Genomic DNA, 22,233 nt, shown 5'->3' on the forward strand with positions numbered 1-22,233 from the left:
CTTACATACAGTTGCTGAACAAGAGAGAGAGCAGGCATGAAGCAAATTAATATCCTTCATTCTACAACCAGTCTTAAACTTCACCCAACTAGAAGCCGAAGCAAGAAAGTTTATATGCAAAACAGCAGCTTTAAAAAAACCCCAACTTAAATCCTTAAATCTTTACATTTTAGTTTAAGTACAAACCAGTCACCTTTCAGTCAGTTTAGAAAACCCACAATTTTTTAAAGAAAACTGCTCAAAGCTTAAACAAGTCAAGTTTAAGAAATAGTGAGTTTATTAAAGAAGTCAAAGACAGCAGATGGATACTGTTTATTGGTTCTGTCCATCACATCTGAGTTACAGGTGTAAGAGTCACACAAATGACAGGTATAAACATGTAAACAATACAAAAATAAATGGAAAGGTAATTTTATATTTACTGAATCAAGTTGTGTAATAAATACAATAGGCAAAAAGCTTCAATCACACAATTCAGTTTAACTGAAGTTACAGTAGTGTTTGTAACAAGTTTTTAACTTAAAATTGCAAATATTAAAGCATTGAGAACTAGTATAAAAGTGAATTTTGGCACATTGTAAAGTGAGAAGTGTTACATTAGTATCTGGCTGTTGTGTACAAGTGAAGCAATTTCTCACTAGCTTTCTGAGGTACATTTTAAAACAATCTAAAATTAGATCAACAATGCGGTTTAAACAACTCACAGTTTACAATTCACTATACTAGTTACAATTTTTCCCTTTTAAGAATACCAAAGTATTCCAGAGCTTAAATCTGTGCAAATTCAGAAAAGTTTCAATTAAAAAATAATAATACCCCCCCACATCCCACACCCCGCAACTTATTAGGGAACTTTTACATGCAACTTAAATCCTCCCCACAATCAGTTCTGTTAATTGCAAAGTATAAAACTGGACTAAGACCAAATTGCACAGCTTAATATAAAATACTCCAAGATTGCAGCGCAGTTTAAGTTGCAAATGTTCCTCTCCTATGTTTATGACGTTTTTCTCCCTATAACTTCAGTAACTTCTGACCACACTCATTCTCGGTGAGGAAAACAAAAAAACACCACCACAAGCTGCTAACATGAAGGTCAGCAAAGCATGTAAACCCCTTGAGGACTCTCAGCACTTCTTCAGTATCACAAATGCCTGAACACAAAGTTACTGTTACCAATTTTCAAAATGCAGTGAGAGATAAAGGAACAGTGTAATGGCACTTTTTTTCTGTATCCAAACATTTGTGGTTTAGAAATGGTGCTTTTTTTCTTTCCTTTTTTTTTTTTTTTAGTTTTACAGTAGCTAAAAAAAAAAATTCAAAACTAGATCCTTAGAAGTATCTCAATCCTCATCTCAAATTCAAAAGAATGAGGAAACCAGATTACCCCTACAGACAGGGTTTGATACAGTATAAACATCTCTGACTGGAGTACAAAAGTTACGCTCATCTAAAAAAAAGCGCTGCTGATTGTTAGAAGTAACTCTAAAATAATCAGCAACTGCTATTAAACTATCAGCAGCATCAGGCATTTACACATTTTAGTCCTCAAAGAGTTTTCTTTTAAACAGTTTAACCATTTGTGCTAATATTCTTCACTAGGTTAATTTTAAGTCCTTTCACCAAAACCGTTTTTCCTTAAAAAAGAGGGTGCAACACAACCCATGACATCCATTTATTTTATGCTTTGTGAATAAATGGTGTCATCTGCAAGGCACTACTATGTTTAAAGGATACCATTGTCACAGTTTCACTATTTCGGTATTTTTTCTGTTTTAAAGTCACAGTTAAAAACTAATAAAAAAACCTAAAAAAATTGAGGTAATCAATTCATTTCAATAACAAAATATATTAATTGAAATAGTACCAGTATGGTGAAAGGTCTTCATAATACACAGCTATTACCATATAACATGCAGTACAGTATATAAGTATACTAGGCCTTTGTTCTGAGCTCTTCTGCTTCAGTTTTTAAGGAACAGCTCAATTTGCACAGTAGCACGCCGATTCCAAATACTTATTTCCTTTTTGTTCACAGCGGATCTCACTTGTAATTACAACTCACTACGCCAACCCCAAATGAATTAGCCCCACCAACATTTATTTTTGAGAGCTGCACAAATTGGAGTTCTTAAAAAGAGTTCAGCAGAGCAAAAAAAGCTACAGTATCTTCCACTACTGTTCAATCAATTGCACTTATATCTACTCTGTTGTTGACTTCAGAACTGAGACAAAGCATTGACAACATGCCTGCTGTCCCAACCACTGGTACTTCTTCCGACATAACATAGTCATACCACTATTCTAAAAATATGGCTTTGCAGGTAATATAACTTGTACTGAAAAGGAGCACACTGGGTTTACACTAAGTTTATTGGCAAAGAACTAGAATTTGTGAAGAATTTGCTAATGCCCCTTTTTATTGCAGTGTTGAGACCAGAATTTTGTACTCTAATAATCCTGATCTGATAAATAGTTTCATGCAACCAACTGTACTTAGTTTGTAAACACCCGCTAGCCCCCCACATCCACCGCTAGCTACATTTACTCTACCAGGCACTACAGTATATTAAGACTAAAGTATAGCCATGCATAGATAAACTCACGAGCCTTATCATGATGCTCTATACCTGTAATACGGGTTACCCCAGAAAGCCTAAAAACACAAACTAATCGCTGGCTTTTACTGTACTTTAACCGGATACATGTAGTTTATAAAGTCTCGTGATGTGCAAAAAAAAAAATAATCTTCAATTCAGACAGCTTTTCAAATCTAGTAAGAAAGCTAGAAACGAAACCTTATCAACATCTATATCCCAATCTGCAGCACCTGGAATTCCGCCTTTGCACTGTAAAACCACCACAGCACAGGCACCGAGCCAGCTAGTAGCAACGTGTACTGAAGTCTACCTAAAAGAACTTTCAGGTTTTTGACAGGCTTATTGAAATTTCAGCCATTTCAACATTCCAAAGATAAAAAATATATTCCTTAAGTAAGGCATAAAACTGTATCTAGCCTTCAGTTTGATGGCAGGAGTTAAATCTCATTTTCCTGCCACAGAAAGAGTGTGTGGACATAAGTATTTTAAGTATATTTTAAGAAGTTATTCATTCCGTTTCTTACTGTACTACATACATCCGACTCAAAATGAGAAGTTGCAGTTATATTAAAAGACTGAGATGTTCCTAAGGCAATGGAATATGAAAATAAAAAATTCCTTCTGGACTGTTTAGTTCTTCTGGACTAAATTCTGAGCACATAGCATGATACAATAATCTGCTTATTCAAATAAGCTTCAATAATTACCCTTAAGAAGCTGCTAGGATACCTTATAATCCTGCAGTCACTGATCTATGAAGTCTCTCTTAAAACTGCACTAAATTAAGTTAAAGGACAAGTTGCCAGAATTCCTATCATGATATCACTTAGTAACTGTAAAAGTTTTGTTGCAAGTACTTCACTAAACTGATACACCAGGAGTTAAATGTTACAGCACGCAAATTCTTCTGAAAGCTTTACAAACAATTTTATTTCAAGCATATTTTTTGATATTTTTTACCTTTGGAAATAAGTAATTTTCAGGAGAAGGATTTCTTTAGCTAAAGAATCTCTCTTTTCTTGCTTTGCTTAGTTTTTAGTACTGAAATAAGAATGCTTCAGTGATAATCTTCTAAGCAACAGTAAATTGCAGATTACCGCCATTCATGTCAGTATTTTCTAGAGCATCAGTAACACTGGAAAGAAAGCAAGATAGCGCCGCTTATCTCATTTTACCCTGAAATGTATAAAGATATTTTTGTTAGAAAAGTCAAAATTTCAGCTGCAGATTCAAACTGTGCAGAGGCTATGAGACATACTGTCCCCTCAAAAAAATGCAGATGCCTACATGTTCCCCCATTTCTCGCTTTGGGAACACCGTAACAGCTGTGGGATTAGGTAACCTTCCGAGTTTTTGAGGCGATCCCCCATTTCTCGCTTTGGGAACACCGTAACAGCTGTGGGATTAGGTAACCTTCCGAGTTTTTGAGGCGATCCCCCATTTCTCGCTTTGGGAACACCGTAACAGCTGTGGGATTAGGTAACCTTCCGAGTTTTTGAGGCGTTCCCCCATTTCTCGCTTTGGGAACACCGTAACAGCTGTGGGATTAGGTAACCTTCCGAGTTTTTGAGGCGTTCCCCCATTTCTCGCTTTGGGAACACCGTAACAGCTGTGGGATTAGGTAACCTTCCGAGTTTTTGAGGCGATCCCCCATTTCTCGCTTTGGGAACACCGTAACAGCTGTGGGATTAGGTAACCTTCCGAGTTTTTGAGGCGATCCCCCATTTCTCGCTTTGGGAACACCGTAACAGCTGTGGGATTAGGTACTCATCCGAGTTTTTTAAATGATCCCCCATTTCTCGCTTTAGGAACATCCCCCAATCCCACATACTGAAGTATACCACTGCTCATCAATGCCTTTGTGCAACAAGTTTCAAGGGACACCCAGAGATTAAAGCGGTTTGATTATCTGCACGACGGACCAATTCGACGATTACATTCTGACCTATTAGGAAACACAGTTTTGCTTCTTTTCTTATTTTAAATAAGTTTCCACTACTAGCCAGAGATTCCAGGTGATGCTTTTTTACAGTCTGGAATTAAGGTGAAGTGGAAGCAAACCTGACAGTACAAACAGCTAAGCAGTTACCATATTAAAATGCCAACCTTACAGGAATGATCTCTTAGTTTTAAAAGGAGTGCAGAAAACTGACATTTCACTTAATTTTCTAGTTAACCAGCAAGGACAAGAGCATTTTTGGTTACTGATAGTAGGTGGTTCAGAAATGCACAGAACACACGTGCTTATGTCTTCTGCTCGAAGAGATCATGATACTCTTGTTCTTCTAGTTCTCTGTTGTATTTCTCAATTTCCCTGTTGGCTTCTTCCAAGTAATCATTCATGAACTGGTCCATTACTGATTTCAAAACACTAAGGAAAAACGTGTGCAAACAGCATTCATTAGAAAACAACATACAGGTCTGAAGGGCGTGCCAGTTCAGGGACACATACCGAAAGCAGAATTTAAAATATTAGCTTCCAGGAGTGCCGCAGTCTGACCCAACCACAACTCCCCTGTGTTACTGGGAAACAAAGGAGTTGTGCAGTGGACATTTCCCAGCCAAGAGGAAGAATTTAACAGCAAAACTAGAGCAGGTTTGTAATGTTTACAGCTATTTTGGTTAAGCAGAAGTCTAAAACACTGTGCCCAAAAATCAAATCATTCAGAAGTGGTTAACCAGTGCCTGTATTTTTTAATGCCAAACACCAAGACGGTGGTGGAGACAAGATCCAGTGAATACTGAAGTCCAAATATACCAGTAAGCTATCTTCTGCCAGTATAACTCAAGTAGGAGCTTACCCTGCAGACATTAGTCTGCTGGTTTAAAACTCTGTAGTTGTCCCATAGGACAAAGAAAATAATCACTTGTTCTTATTCCAAAAGAGATTCACAGAACCCACTTGGATTTTTCTAAAGTTTGTTAAAGTGAAAAGTAAACTGCGAATACAAAACCAAATTTGAAATTGGTAATAAACCAAAGACAAAAGCAATAGAAAGTTATGAAAATGAGAACAGGAATACACCGGAACATTAGTATTACTCTGGCATTTCTTGCTGAAACCAAAAAATATTATCAGGTTTAAATTAAAAAATAAAGATAATTTCTGGAGAGAATTCCAGAGGACCCTACTTCAGCTGTAGTTTGTAAATTGACAAAGACAACCAGCAAGGACAGCACATGTACAAATCTGCATATGCTACAATTTGATAAGCAGATCACACTGCTTGCTAAGCTGTAGTAGTTGTAAAATAAGGTTTTACTTTGAGTTTAAAAAGTGGTTACAAAAAAATGCACCTCCACACCTAATTCTGAGTACCCTGTCCATACTACTGCACGGCATCCAGTAAGGTTCTTCTCACCTCAACTTACAAAATGAGAGCAATCATTTATCATCAGCTTCACTGCAACATACATGGCAGAAAAAAAGGACAGTGTAGTAAAACCTAAAGCAACGTTGAATGTTTTTACTTGAACATGTGTGTGCACATGTACCCACACAAAATTATATTCATTTGGAAGTTTTATCAGTCATGACCAGGTCATGATAAGCAATCTTACAGCACTATTTGGTTTGAAAAATATTTGTTGACGAGCTGTGGTCCATAAATGATGTTCTGCGTGAGCTCATGTACAGTTTTGGGATTGTTTTGTTGGTTCTGTTCTGCTTCTTAAGATGATACTTCTGAAAAAGTGTTTTAACAGTAAGCTTTAAGTGGCAAGTAGTGACGCACAGATTTAAGGAACAAAACTTTTCACTTCATATAACCACAAATCAAACTGGCTCTTCACCATATTGCCTGCTTCCACAGTCTACATGTCAGATTTGCATAGCCTGTTGCCTACCTGAAACCTTCACACACACACCCCGCCGCTTTAAAGGATACATGGATGGTAATCCATTTTGTCGCCAAAAAAATTCACAAATTGAGTCCCATTGTAAAAATAACCAGCTGGGAGCGGATCCAAGTGGCGTTTCACCTACATTAGGAAAGAAGATACTGTATGTTACACTTCTAAAATGCAGAACTGCTTAGAGACAGTCCCAAAAAACTTAAAACAGATAAAAGCGAAATTCCTCCTGCTGAGTTTAACAGCCAGGGAGGAAGGTATGGCTCCTGGCTATAAAGAAGCACTCAGAAAGAGAGTATGACAAATGACATCCATATGGACTAGGGGTGTTAGGTACAGCAACACCTATCATAGCCACGCCATACTCTTAGGAACCCAACTCCAGAGACAGCACTTACAACCTAAAGGTAGTTAATGAGGGCAGGATTAGGCATTTAGGATCCCAATTTGTAAGTGATAACCTGCACAGCACAGAACAGGGAGAAAAGACAGCGAAAGACCATTACAGTAACCAAAACCGTATGCTTCTCCAACACCTTACACCTCCTCCCCCTACTTCTCAGGGCTAACTCGAAGCCCTAAGATAACACCAAGCTTTAAATCTCAAATCCCTTCTGGACAGCCTCAGTTGTGTTTCAAGTGTATCATAAGGCAGTAACTGCCATGATGATTTGGTGCTCAGAGCACTTGCTATGGCAGGTATTGGAGATGCTCTATCATACAAAAAAGCATATTTAAGAAAACCAGCCAGAAGAAGGGCTTGCTGTTAATTGCTTCTACTTACATGAATGTTTTTTATTTCCTGAAGGGTCAGCATTCCTCTGGTTTTCAGGGCTTTCCTCTGAGGTTTCTGTATGAAGAATTAGACCTCAGTTATATACCTACTGAGTGACAGTGTAATACTACAGTTTAGTTACATTAAAAAAACAACAAACCAACCAAAAAAACCAACACAAACCACAAAACAGAAAAGTTTTTTCTTGAAAATGTGGCCAATGATAATGAAATCTATGATCTCATGCTATCATGCTCAAGCCCAGCACAGAAGTACTCCTTTTAGAAGTGTATCTTCTAAAAATTAATTTCTAGACAGAATTATTCAATTGAGGCATTCACAACTATGTTCTGAAAACAGAAGTAAAAATCACGTGATCTTACATAAAGCACTGTAGAAATGACAAATTCTAAAGGTATTTGAAATAATACAATTCAAATACAGCTTTACTGCAAAAATTTAAGAAAACTGGCACAGGAACAGAAAAGCAACCTAGTTTTAAGTCTGAAAAGTTTTATAATTCGTTGCTTTCAGGCAATGTGCAGTAATTGTCAGAAATATCTGAAACTCTAAATTAGTCATGACCAGTGGGACTGTACAAAGACTATTTGTAGTCTTGAACTGCTCAAAGAGGAAGCACTTCATACTTGAGATAGCATCTAAGTTCCAAGCTTTCATAACATTACAATAGTATCCATAGAGTGCTTTCTTACATGTCAAAAGCATTTGTCTCCATGTATTACCTATGTGATATGTACACATATCGTGAGATATCATCACAGAAGTCACGTGAGCGTGAAATATCATCACAGAAAATGTATACTTCCCTGAAGTAACACAACCAGCTAGGAGAACAGAGGTGAGAACCTGAAGATCCTTTGAAACTTTCTTCCCGTCCTACACAATACTATGCAAATCCTAAGCCATAAAGAAGTAACCATGAAGTTTTTTTAACTGACAAACATTCCAAGGTGGGAATCGTGAAAGGGCACAGTTGAAACTTTCAGCTCAGGTTCCAACCAGAGTGCTAAAATATGCAATTTGTACGGCTGAACAGTTTCTGTCCAAGTGTCTTTCTGAATCAAGACTCAAGACCCACTTTTTAAGACCTTGATGTGCAGCCTGGCAAGAATAATACCCGCTGGTATTACTTGGTTATGTAGCAGTAAACCGTCCTGCTCCACACTCCTCTTCAGGCTGTGCCAGTCACTGCGTGATCTTAGTGAGACACCACAACTGCAAAATGTGCCTTCTAGGCTTCTTATGGATGTGCATATACCCTGTTCCCTCCTCCAACTTCAACTGCATAGGTATGTTAGCCACGCAGAAATACATGAAGTCTTACATGGCTGCACTCTTTATTAATTAATGACTTGACAAATTAATCAAGACAAAATGAAAAAACTAAACCCTCCATTTCAGTGGATTACTTCCAAGAAGGTTTAATTTAGTGAATCAAAACAAGTTTCCAGCTTTGCAGTGTTCAGGTACTTCAAGAAGATTTATTTCACACTACACTTTAGCTTTTGGCAATCATGTCTCAGCTAAATCATCCTGTGTTTATTCTGGACATAATCCATTTGCTTGAGCATTCAAGAGCAGATCAATCCATGCATAAACTGTAGCAGATATTAAAACAATACACAAATTACAATACACATTTGCAAACTGTTAGCCCTCTTTCTGAAATACATTTACACCCTGGAATGCTAATAACTTGGTAAAAAAGAAAGGAGATGGAAAGGAGATGGGGCGGTGGGGAGTTTAATGGATGCACACAGATTCCACCTTTTGTTGTTAATGCCAAACAGATCACACTGAACAAAAGTAAACATGCCCACGAACCTGTTTTGCAGTTTCTCTGAGCCAGTCTTTTATATCCTCTTCCTTAAGAGAGCAGCCAATAAAAACAAGGAAGCACTCCTGTTGACTGCTGCAATCTCTGTTATCGCTTCTTGAATCAGGAGGAGTTGGCCCCTCCTGAACAGGCACAAGGCTTAGTGAATTAGATGATGTGTTGTGACAGACTTCAATCACTTTATCAGAATCTAAACAAGGAGAAGATGAAGAAAGAAGTGTCCTGATAATTGCTAATCTAATTTAACATCAACACATTGGTGTAGAGAGAATACATTAAAAACATTTTAAATATATATACATGCAGTGCAATCACCAGACAATGCATAAGTAGTAATTTGCCATTACCTGAAAACTTAACTTTGCCCATGATGTGATAAATGTTTCCAGAAAAAGGACTTGGCTTGAGCAATGACTTAATCGCTGTTTGAAACAGAAGACAAATAGATTATCTCACTTATTTTTCTTCCTGGCGTAGCTTCTGGTCAGACCTATACCTCAGGTCTATAAACGACATCCTAGTGCTTCAGGGGAAAAAGCTGCAGCATCCCCCAGAGCCCCACTACGTAACATTTCTGTAGGTTCTCATTTATTTGCTATGGGGTAGGTGGGAAGTAACATGCTTGGCATAATGAACTCTTACAGTGTGTGTGGAAGTAAAAAGATGCTCCTTAACACTCTTTTGCCAAGGAAAGAGGGAAAGGCACGACTATATACCTAACCCTAGTAGCCTAACACAGAGTTAAGCCTATTTTCTAGTAACTACAAAGAATGATTTGGCATAAAAAGTAGAAGCTGATGGTCACTTATAAACTGTATTTCAACATTACTAAATAAAATCAAACATAAAATAAAAAGCAAACATATGAAGATAAGGGTCTCAGCCTCTAGAAACCAAAAATTAAATTAGATTTTCATCTGAACAAAATCATGGGTCAGTTTTCCAGAGCAGACACTAAAGAAGATAATTTACTGTACATTAAGGAAGGAAAGCTGAATTTTCAATTAGAAGTTCACTTCAGCAGTAAATCCCTATGCTACATCAGTGCCTGCTTTCCCCTCCATTACTAAGTATTTCAAACTTGAACTTAAATCAAGTCAGTCAAAGTTAATTTGTACCTTTACATTTGGTCACAAAACGTGTTTTTTCTAGAGGACGATTAAACCATACACATATCTGAACCATTGGAGGGAAGACAGACCCAGCTCCATATTTGCCTTCATACCTTAAAGACAAAAACACACACCTTCAACATACACAACACACACACACACTTGTGCTTTTCATCTAACAAACTTCTTTAAAGGAACATCTATTATTTCACCACAGATAAGCCTTGCACATAGGAAGAAAAATACTAAGCTTTCTTCTCTAAGACATCCATGAAAATGTATTATGTTGTTCAAAGTTTGCAGGACTCCTTTTGATGCTCTTCCTGCTGCTATTTTTTTCCCCTTACATTCATATATTCTTGCATACTATCATCAAATAGATTAACAGCTGTCCAAAAGTTTTAAATACTTTATGTTCCTTCTTGGCACCCCAACCTTCATGCCAGTTTACTTCAGGAGCCTTAATTGCATCCAGTTTAGAGGAAGGAATAAGAATATATATGTATATACAGGACTGGCAAGGTAAAGTAAATAAATCGTGCTTCCAGCACTATAAATGTAACCAGAAAACAGCAGCCCAGAGTTATAATGGCTGACAGGTTTATATTTTCTGCCAAAAAGGTGCAGCACAGATAACTGCAACAAGATGTGTAAAGAACCCTGAACCATGAAAAACATCACTCAGTATTAAATGGAAAGCTTGGTAACATGTATTACTGTGCCCTTAGCCTCTGCCAAGACTGTCAATAAGATTGCTGTTTTTTATGAATAATTGTTCTGCTAATAGCTAGACTGACATAGCAAGTTCATTCCAGTAAGGCTGAATAGCTGTCAGAATGAAATTACTCTAGTCATTATTGACCTCACCCATCCCAATCCTTCCCAGCTTATTCCCAGAGGGTTCCTTTCTATTCTTCTGAAAAGCAACAGTAATCTTGCCATTGATTTAAATGGTGTCCAGAAAAGATCCGTTTCGCCATAAAAGGACAGCAATCATGTATCTACTAAGAATACTCATCAGCTCTCTTTTAAAAAAGATTTACAAAGCTATTGCCTGTTCCAAATGAGCAGTCTTAAAAAGAAAAAAAATAATTAAGTTAGTGAGACTTTTTAATCTTCAAGTTAATTAGAAAAACAGTTTTAATATTTCTCAATCTAGATACTTGCCAGCCAGGATACATTAAATATCGAGCTCTCATCATCTGAGGATCTGAAAAACTGCTTTCTGAGAGAATTAATTCGATATCCTCATTCCTATAAAGAGATAAAGATGAAGACTTTACTTTTATAAGTTCAATAAAACAGCCACTATCTGTGGCTATACACTACAGTATGCTACAGTAAAATGAAGAGTATTTTCCCCTTAGTATGACAGTAAAGTCAGTCATACTCTGTAAATAAAAACATACATTTCCTAATCCCTATACCTATAGGACCATAAATGTAAAGGGAAGATGCCTTTTGCATGACAGCCAACAAAGAAAAGTCTGCATCTCCTTTGTATAAGTTACCAGAGTAAAACAAGAGCATATAAGTTTCTAAGTGCATGTGTCCTATCTGCCAAAAGAGACAAATACTGTACAGTGACTAACGTTACCTAGTTACAACTCCATTTTCTGCCAAGATGAAGGAAACTGCAGGATTTGCTGCTCGGATAAGGCTCTGCAGCTGCACAAGGAGTGGATGCTTCTGCTCTGTAGCATGACTTGTGAAAACCACGTTACTCACTAGTCCTGTGTAAGGAAATCAGAGGATAGTTTACAGAAGTCAGGTATGCAACAGTGACTAATGAAGGATTAAGTGACAGAATAGCCATTCTTTTATTCTCCTTCCATCTCACTTTAAAAGAGAAAAAAAATCAAAAAAGCAAGGGACCTTTCATTTAATAGAAGCAATTCAGATTCAATTAATTAATTAAAAGAATAAATTCATACAAGAAACAATTTGAGAAGGAATAGTTTAATAAAAAACACTAATGCTTAAACCCTCTTGGAAAATTCAATGTGTAGAAAGACAGGCTAAACAGCTAAAAAAAAATATCAGTATTGCAGACTGACAGTTGCCACTTCCACAAACAAGAGAATGGTTTGGGGTTGGGGGGGGGGGGGGGTTGGTCTGTTTTTAAAGAAAGACCCCAAAATGTTATTCAAACAGCAGGTGTGAACCCATAAGGCATCAAAAAATGTAAGAGAAAAACAATGGGGTAACTATTTGTCCTGAACCCAATTCCCAAAGAGACTCAGCTGTGTCACCAGAAAAGCAATTCCTTTTTCAGGCTTAACAGTACCCCTTCACCTTGCACCTAGTGCCACCAATTTCACTGAATAAATGGTTACTCTTCTTAAGCAAAATCTTTCTAAAATTCAAAGATGGCAACACGGTCTTCACATCATACCTGCTGTCTTGCCAGGTATAAGACAAGTTTCATGTTAAATGAGAACCAACTGCTGCTACTGCAGATGCCTCTGAAGGCCATCAGAAATAACACACCGATGATCACAGCCATCAAGGGCTGGGCACTGGAAGGGATCTCATTAAGGAAAAAACATGAGATGACATATCATGCTTATCTGACTAATTTCAGTGTCATAGGATCTCTGCTTTCCAATTACACCACGGCAGCGTTACATCAGAATGATTTCCAGCCCAGTTCCTGAACGAGAGTGACGGGCAAACCCTTCGGGATTTCCTAGGATGTCAGTATTGCCCAGAATGTGTAAGGAATGCTATTTCTTTACTCAAGGTGTGCAGCTCATTTCATATACTTCCCTGAAACTACCAGTAGAGTTTATTGTTCTGTATTACGTTTTCAAATATCCAGGAACAACTGAACTGGGATGCATTTCCCCTCTCCCCAACTCACCACTATTTAACGCAGAATATGTAATGAAGCTCACACCATGAGCTGCTGCCTACAGTTATTCCCGATCTTTACAGAAATCATTAAAGTACACTAATCCTTGCAGAGGCTTCTTTACACAGGAATTCCTATATCAAATATTTCTGGGGTACTTACATTATACCATATGCTCCCAGTCACCGTTACTTGCATCACTGACCCTTTCAAGCTAGAATTTTAATAGCAGCCCAAGCAAATATCCATCATTAGTATTTCTCTTTTTTTAATCTCCCACAGACATTTCCACTCCAATTTCAGAAACATCTAAGCTTCCCCCAATACACAGTTGCTCAGGCAGGGGAGGGGGAACAGCAAGCACACTTAGACATTTAAGTCACACGCATGCTTGAAGTTATTATGTAGATCATGCAATTAAGATGAAAAGCACGAATAAGCTAATCAACAACCACCACGCTGTGGGTGTGCTACGCACAGTGTTGGGTGTTTTTTTCTTAATATCCTCAAACTTGATACTGATTTAAAATTCAAGTTTGATTAAAAACATAGTTATACTTCCTGTGAAGTTGGCACAGAACAATAAAAAGGCTGTATAACATAAATGCTACAAAGCATATATTACAGTTAGAAGCACTATGCCTTGGAGAGCATAGGTAATTGTCAAGGACAAAGCTGGCAAAGCTTAAAGTTAAGAAAAAGATTCAACAAATAAAATATCCAACAAATCAGAAACTTATGCATCTTGTCTCATGCTCATCACCCATACTCTTTTCTCCATCCATCTCTGCTTTTGCGCTTGTTTAAGAAGAATAGCTTTCGGGCACTAGCTGTCATTCCTGCTTGTAAACTCCCACACAGCCTTTGAAGTAACAGAAGACTGCTCAGAGCCTGGGGAACCTGCAAGCTTTGGCTCCACACACACCTATGCATAAGTCTTTAGGTGCCAGTACTGCACAAAAATTGGCCCTGTGTTAGCAGGCAACAGTCCATGATATTGAATTGACCAGCAGTTAGTGTAATTCAGAAGAAAAATAGCTTTCGGAGAACTGGAAGATGCCTACATAGCTTTAGTAACAAGTAATTTTGACCTTTTCTATTTAAATTCTCACTGCCACCTCTGTTTCTACTGCATTTTGAAGAGCACCCAGTTTTAATTCCTTATTTATACGCTCATTAAAGAAAAAAAATCTTTGCAGCATAGGCAATAGCATGTTCAATAGAAGCAGTAAAAAAAAACAGGAGAGAGATATTAAAAATACATATGCTTCACAAAAATGTGTCCTCTTTGCTCCCATACGTACAATGGACTTATCTAACAATGGCAATGTCAGTCTGTAAAACAACTTCATATACAACAGAAGAGACGCCAATGTGTCCTTAGACTAGTAAAGGTGGCATCTTACAGCTTCTGAGCAAGAATGGAGGGAAAAAAAAAAAAAAAAAAAAGGGAAAAAAAGCAGCATATTTGGAAGGAGTGAGACAAAAGGAAATTACAGCATACAGATGGTGGCAAGATTTTTTCACAAAGCTTAAACAAGTATGCAAGGAAGAAACAAAGCAAAACTGCTAATGTTTGTGACTCTGCTCAAGGCTTTATCAGTTCTTCCTGATCCTCATCTGTTTCTGTTAGTCTTGGGGCTTTCAAAAAAAAAAACAGAAAAAAAACCCACAAACCCATGTAACTCATGAAAAATGATGTCATGCTGATAACTCTTCATTACAGGGAAAGCCACACAATAGAAGAGACCTGGAAAGCAGCAGCAAAAAGCTAACCCTACTCACTCCCAAAATTTGCAGTTATGTGGACAAGGTAAGTATCCAGAAGTCTAATTAATTCCTACTTGCCTATACCCCTAGTTGTCTTTTCTTCTACCCGCACTGCAAGTTTCTCTTTTCAGATTTCTACAACACCCAGTACAATAGCACCTTGGCCCACTGATGCTACAGTAACACAAACAATACTAGGGTGCATGACACACGCACACACAAAATTAGGACAAGTATCTCCCAAAGTGAATGTCTCATTAGATATTGCTATTGTTGCACCAGAAGTGAATTCTCAATCATGCAGAAGTAAATTCTCTCCTATACGTGCGATACAATCCTGCATTTGTCTGCAAAGTTTAAGAGTCCACCACATCTCAGTTCAAAGCCTACTTTTCCTTCTACAACTTTTGACACAAAAACTTCCCCTATTCATGTGAAACAATTTGTTTTACACCAATAGACCTCTAGGCTATCTCATGTCACATTTTATATCTGAAAACTAGATGACAAAAAACTTGCAACATGCAGAAATAATTCACTGCCAAAAGAACATTCTTCTAACCTCCAGTATTTTTCCCTCAGTGTTTGGACCATAGGAAAATAAGCTATAATTGTCTTAAGGATTTTCTAGTTCCTCCTCAAACAATGACAAATTCTCACCCAATCAGGTCTGTACAAATGCACTTCAAAAACAAGATAGCTTTGAGTAATTTTTTTTATTCTCAAAATGTCACAAAACAAAAAAGGCATGCTCGCCCTCTTAACTTCTCAGTATTTACTGATATATTGTTACATTCTTAAACTCAGCATTCTACTGCTTTCTTCAATTTCACCCATATTTATCTATTCATCAGTTCCCCAATTTGTAGCGCCAACATTTTTCTCCCAATAAGAATAAGATACTCATCTAGATAATAGCACCTACATCATTCTCCAGCTTTTTCACAACTTAATTATTTTGGGTTCTTTTGCATTTCATTATTCTCTGCTCCCTTCACACACGAGTAAGACATGTAAGACATGACAGAATTCTGGCAGCAAAACAAGCACCTGCAGAGTCTAAATGGCCAGAAGAGTGCTGCATCCTACTCTGACAACTGCATTTAAATATGAACGCTAACCATTACAGTCCTACAGTTCGCTTGGGAAGACGTGAGCCTAAGATCAGAAAGTCATGCTGCAGTAACTGCAGTCCAACAGTGACTTTAAAAAAAAAACCAACAAAAAAACCCTCAACTGTCATTGGCCTATCCAGTTTCAGGCTGAGCTTATAGTCTGCCTAAAAGATTGCCTGACTGGAGAGATCTGTTTTCATATATACACACACACACACGTACTGGTCTTAATGCTGTGAATCCGCTACACAGCTGTTAAAAACACCTGTAGATATGCTAAGGTCAAACTTGCTTCTGTCCTTGAAACTCAAACAACTTATTTGATGATAGGTCAGAAAAGATGATACCGTACTTATGCCAGCACCTGCTCCAAGTTCCAAGCCTGACAAGAAAGACAATGCAATGATTTATTTCAGAGTCAGGATATAAAACTAAGTACACAGATAAGAAACAGTTCTACTGCAAGTGAGGGTTTTTTTTGTCTGCTGCAATGTCAAATGAACCCTGCAAGGATCCTCCACACTGCACTGAGAAGAGGATATGGGGAACAAGGGAACCAGTTCATTTTTCCCCTCTCTAAAACAGCAAAAATGAAAGGAGAGGTCCATCTCCTCATGCCTCCCCAGAAGAGGATGGAACTCCAATCCAATCCGTTTTGCTTCTAAATCAATGACAAGGCACGAGTTACAGCAGTTCAAGATAAGCATTTTAACTCATGGTCTTAGGAAACCCATCCTCCAGATGAGGACAACCAGAACGCATCACGCTCCAGATTCTTACCTCTTCTCCAGGTGCCTATGGTGGTTAATAGTGTAGGCAGCAATCGTCTGTTCTGCACAGATGGTTCTTACCTCCAAGACTTTTTCATGCTCCTTTGACTACATACATTTACAATGTATTTATGTGGCCATATGGCTCAGCTCAAAGTCAAGGAAAGTGACACATACCTTGCGAACACTGGTCCAAGAACTTGGGAAAAAGAAGCCTAAAAAAATCAAAAGTTTGTATATCAAGAACGGGTATTATTAAAGCAAAGCATTTACATTCATTTGGACACTTACAGCTGGAGTCTTACTATCCAAAACATTTTCACATTTCCTTTCCTCAATTCATATAACTGGGACATCCCCACAGGTTCTGTCTTTTAAGAGTTATTCCCCCAAAAATAGTTTTGTAGACAGTTTTAATTCTTTAATGAATTTGAGAGCTAATTAGCACCATGCAATCTATTCTGTATTCTAAGAAATCAGAAAGGTATCAACATTATTTTAATCCCTATTTAAACACTAGGAATTTTAAGCTTGCCCTAAAGAATTGTGCCTTTCAAACAGTGTGGGAACTCTTCATGGAAAGGCTGTATGTACATAATGCTTTCCATACATATTGTACCAACTTCTGGTACTGCGTCACACAAGCAGCAACTATTTTTATGAGCTTTATCATGCACAGAAGCACTCCAGAGATAGTACTTCATCTGTTCCCCTTCAACTACCTCTCCCCTGCCCTTGCTTGCTATTCAACATGGGCAAGAGCTTCATCCTAGGCTCATGAAAAAGCAAGATTTCTACAGTAATGAACTTTGAGACAGGAAAGGGTTGTGATTCTCTTGACTGCAAAAGTTTCAAGTCAGACAAAAAAAAAAAAAAAAAAAAAAAATATCACTCCTCTTGGTTCTCACAGTGAAATCTGCCAAAGCTTCCCAACTGAAAGATTTGTCATTGGCAATACGTGGCTGCTTGGTAAGTTCTTATCAGAAGAAACTTCAAAGTGAGACACAAACAGGCTACAGCATAAGCTAAAGCCTCTTCCTTCAATTGCTACTGCACTTCAGGTGACAAACAAGGTTAGTCAAAGGATTGCAGGCCACCACCACTATAAATACTGCTCAGTACCATGACCAGTAACACAGTAAGTTTAAAAAACACCAAACAATCAGAAATGGAACTTGCCTTCCCCATAATTATGGAAAGAACAAGTTTAAAGAGCACTCCAGCATCAATTTACCAATATTTTATGTAGTCTTTGTTATTTATTCACAATCTATGTCACAGAGAAAAAGAAGCATAAAAAGAATGTCTATTTATTGACTAGTGCAAAGCTCAAGAAGCATATTGGTTAGTGTTTTAAAAACAGCTAGGAAGTTTAAGGAGTGCACTTTTATAAAATGATTGGACAGTTCACCTCTAAGCTGTGATGCACAGGGTTTTATCACAAATAGAAGCAATGCTAAGGAAAGTTCACAAAAGTTAAAGCAGTTAATCAGCTGCAAGCTATAATTGCAAAATGTAAGTATTTCATTTTACAGATAGGTCTATGGGATTAGCTTCACGTTTGTTGGAATGCAGAGCACACACACACACTATGAAACAGTGACCAAACCACACTATTTAAAAATGTCAATGACTTGGCTTTGCTACCATTTCCTCCCCACCCTGCATCTGCAGTAACCCAGGATATCAGATTTCAATACTTGCAACGCTTTTGCTTCCGTGCTTTGTCATTCTCTTCCACTAAATTTGGAACTGCTTCCCATAAGATCCATGTTTTAAGTCTTTAAGTCTTCATTTAATGTCCAAAAGTAGTGACACTATCAATAACCCAAACCGAGATACACATCTCTGTTTTCAGTCATACTTACAAAAAGATGGTAAAAAAAAAAAATGATTTAAAAAACACACGAGAGGACAGTTGACTGTCCAGATTTTACAAAGTCCTTCACCAGAGTATACATATTTAAGTAGTATGCTATTGACAATCTTTATTAATTCTTCCACAAGCTAAACTTTTATTAATATATATAACTGGTGGAAACCAAGTGTCATCCTTACAAACCAAACAGCACTTCAAAGTTCATTCAAGATGGTTTACCTGGCAGTTTTATGAGATTTAAGGCAGTTCAATGGCATTTAACTATCATATATCTCTAATTATTATAAAAGCCATCTCATAAACTTACATATCTGTTTTCAAACTAGTAAAAATATTTTAAATTATACCTGTGTTCCATATAGCAACTCAGTGGCTCTACGCAAGTATTAACTGCTCCAATGATGAAAGAAGACTTCACATCTGGGTCTGGATGAGTTTGCAGAGCCTGTACGACATCAATAACATCAGTATACCTGTAAAAAAACAAAATGAAATACGGTTTTAGAGAAACAGAATGACACATTTCAACATCTAGTAAGAAATCAATTGCTTGCAGGAAGGTTAGGTTTCTAATAAAGCCTACCAAAATTTTTATAAAGCAGCTCAAAACTCAGCAAATCCAGACAAACTAAGGTGACTGCAAGTAATATTACAAATGAATTATTGACAACTACAGAGAAAAGCAGTATAAACTTTGCACTGAACAACTGTAAAGTCCAGCTTTCAGAAAGCACGAAAAGCTCAGTGTAATAGAAGCATGATAAGCCTACTGCCAAGCATGCTAAGGACTAAGTATGATTCAAGTAAAAAAAGAAACTAAAGAGCAACGTCTCTCACTTATCAGCACTCTCTAAATGAAGTGCGCTTCTATATTTAATGTGTCCTTTTTTTATCACTACTCCAGCCACTACTGTGTTCTACTTCTGTATGATAACAAAGTTTAGGTGAACCTGAGCTTTTTCCATGTGTTTATTTCTCAGCCAGTTACTGAATACGTGTCTTTCCTTCTACCCGCACTGCAAGTTTCTCTTTTCAGATTTCTACAACACCCAGTACAATAGCACCTTGGCCCACTGATGCTACAGTAACACAAACAATACTAGGGTGCATGACACACGCACACACAAAATTAGGACAAGTATCTCCCAAAGTGAATGTCTCATTAGATATTGCTATTGTTGCACCAGAAGTGAATTCTCAATCATGCAGAAGTAAATTCTCTCCTATACGTGCGATACAATCCTGCATTTGTCTGCGAAGTTTAAGTCCACCACATCTCAGTTCAAAGCCTACTTTTCCTTCTACAACTTTTGACACAAAAACTTCCCCTATTCATGTGAAACAGGACCTGTTCCATGATATTCCCAGGCACAGAGGTGAGGCTGACAGGTTGGTAGCTCCCAGGATCCTCTCTTCTACCCTTTTAAAAAAAGGGTGCAATGCTTGCCTTTTTCCAGGCACCAGGGACTTGAACTGACTGCCATGACTTCTCAAGTATCACGGAGAGTGACTTGGCAACTACATCAGCCAATTCCCTCAGGACTCTGGGATGCATCTCATCAGCTCCCATAGCCTTATGTATGGTTCAGGTTCCTCAGGTGGTCATGAACCTGGATCTTCTTTTACAGTGGGAAGGACTTTGCTCCCACAATCCCTGTCTTGCGGTCCATCCACTTGAGAGGTGTGGGAAGAGAGATTGCCAGTAAAAGACTGAGGCAAAAAACAGTTGAGTACCTCAGCCTTCTCCTCACCTGTTGTTACCAGTTTGCCAGTCTTGCTCATCAGGGGGGGTACACTTTCTTTGACCTTCCTTTCTGGCTGACATACCTATAGAATCCCTTCTTATTACTGTTAGCATTCCCTGCCAGGGACCTACATCCGTCCCTTGGCCTTCCTGACCCCATCCCTACACAACTGGGCAGCATCCTTATACTCTTCCCGGAGCACCTGTCCCTGCTTCCACTCCCTGTGCATTTCCTTCTTGCTCTTTAGTTTGACCAGCAGGTCTCAACTCAGCCATGCTTGTCTCTTACCTTCCTTGGCTGATTTCTTACACCTGAGGATCAAGAGCCCTTGCACTTTATGGAAAGTGTCCTTAAAGATCTGCCACCTCTGTTGCGCTCCCTTGTCCCCCAGCGCAGTTTCCCAGGAGGTCCTATCAACTAATCCCCCAAAGAGCTGGAAGGTTTTTTTCCTAAAATTCAGGGTCCTGACTTTACTCTTTGCCTGACCCATATCCCTCAGGACTGCAAAGTCCACCAGCGCATGACCACTGCAGCCCAGGCTGCCTCCAATCTTGACATCACCAATTAGCTCATTTGCATTGGTGACCATCAGGTGCAGTATCACATCTCCTCTGGTAGGGCTATCTATTCCTTGGCTTAAGAAGTTATCCTCAGTGCATTCCAGGAGCTGCCTGGATTGCCTACAGCTTGTCTTGCTACTTTTCCAGCAGATGCTGGGGTGGTTGAAGTCCCCTGAGCAGGACAAGAGCCTGCAAGCTCTTTATGGACCCGCTCACCCTGAAGTACAGGGACTCAGTACATACCCTATGAGAAGTGATGTGCAAAACTGCATAAAATATTTGGATAGCAAGTTGCATGCAATATTGCCTCTCTCTCTCCTTATCTTTTATCAACTGGACCTTTGGAAGTTTGTGTCACGATTTTTGTACCTAATACTGCCAGAGGATCAAAGCAAGGACTAACAGAAATGCAAAGAAAAAGCAAGCAGCTATGCACACAAAGATGCACAATACTTCCAAAGAAAGGCAAAGATTCATTCTTATGCTTACTGTAGCCCACTGTTTAAAAAAATATTAAAAAATATCAGTAAAAGTCACAGCTTAGGCTTTTAAGTTTTTATTTAGAGGAAAAAGTATTTCAGACTGAATGGAACATTTTATTCTGAAAACTAAGTATTTATTAAAGATTCTCTAGAACTCACTGAGCTTTCAAAAGTTTAAAGGTACTGTAGGCACTTGGAAGATATAATTACAGTCTTTATGTCACACCATATCAAACTTCCTAAAATTAATTTGTATTCTGAAGCAACTCAAATTAATGTTTACCAAAACGCAGTCATCTAATGCCTTAAAGACAATAGATCTTCCTCTGAAAGAAACAGGGAAGTGATCCACCCTTGTTTTTTATCAAAACAATTTCAATATTTTAGCAAACTTTCAAAGAAAATTATACATGAAATGTAGGGCAAGAACTCAGCTAGCTTTTCTGTATTCTGTAAAGAGTTGTGCATTTATTCCATGGAGGGTTTTTTTGTTTTATCATCAGTAAAACACAGGTCTGGTGGTTAAAACTAGCAATAATTAATTTGTATACCAAAAGGGACAAAAACATGCAACATTCCCTCTAAATATTAAGATAATGCTATAGCAAATATTCAGTAATATTCACCTGCAGCTCTGGAGTACAACTTGCAACACAATCTCAAGCCATCTTGGCACTATTGTCCTAAATCTATGGCTTTAAAGACAGACAATCAGTACTCCAGCAGTCTTCAAAGACAGATAACCATCATGAAGTCTCACCAGCCTTTAAAGGGCAAATGGCTCTCTATCTAGGACCTCTTGGGCAGGTGGGAAGAAACAAAAATCAAAACCAAACCACGTAGCTGCCCCACTAAATAAAG

At 38.1% G+C, this 22,233-nt stretch overlaps 1 protein-coding gene across 3 annotated transcripts in view; it reads right to left on the minus strand.

The window, feature by feature from the left end:
• Nucleotides 1-254: 254 nt before the first annotated feature.
• Nucleotides 255-22,233, minus strand: part of DNAAF9 (dynein axonemal assembly factor 9) — a 79,231-nt gene continuing 57,252 nt past the window's right edge. For all 3 annotated transcript variants that reach the window (XM_056344260.1, XM_056344269.1, XM_056344278.1), the window contains 10 exons: nt 18,933-19,058; nt 16,884-16,921; nt 11,795-11,930; nt 11,365-11,451; nt 10,204-10,310; nt 9,433-9,507; nt 9,073-9,275; nt 7,237-7,302; nt 6,488-6,581; nt 255-4,957 (listed from right to left, as the gene is read on the minus strand). In XM_056344260.1, coding sequence (XP_056200235.1) covers nt 4,845-4,957; nt 6,488-6,581; nt 7,237-7,302; nt 9,073-9,275; nt 9,433-9,507; nt 10,204-10,310; nt 11,365-11,451; nt 11,795-11,930; nt 16,884-16,921; nt 18,933-19,058 — 1,045 coding nt within the window. In that variant the 3' untranslated portion in view covers nt 255-4,844. The remainder of the gene's footprint in view (nt 4,958-6,487; nt 6,582-7,236; nt 7,303-9,072; nt 9,276-9,432; nt 9,508-10,203; nt 10,311-11,364; nt 11,452-11,794; nt 11,931-16,883; nt 16,922-18,932; nt 19,059-22,233) is intronic.

This window comes from Falco biarmicus, chromosome 1, assembly GCF_023638135.1.
Source record: "Falco biarmicus isolate bFalBia1 chromosome 1, bFalBia1.pri, whole genome shotgun sequence".
Taxonomy (NCBI): domain Eukaryota; kingdom Metazoa; phylum Chordata; class Aves; order Falconiformes; family Falconidae; genus Falco; species Falco biarmicus.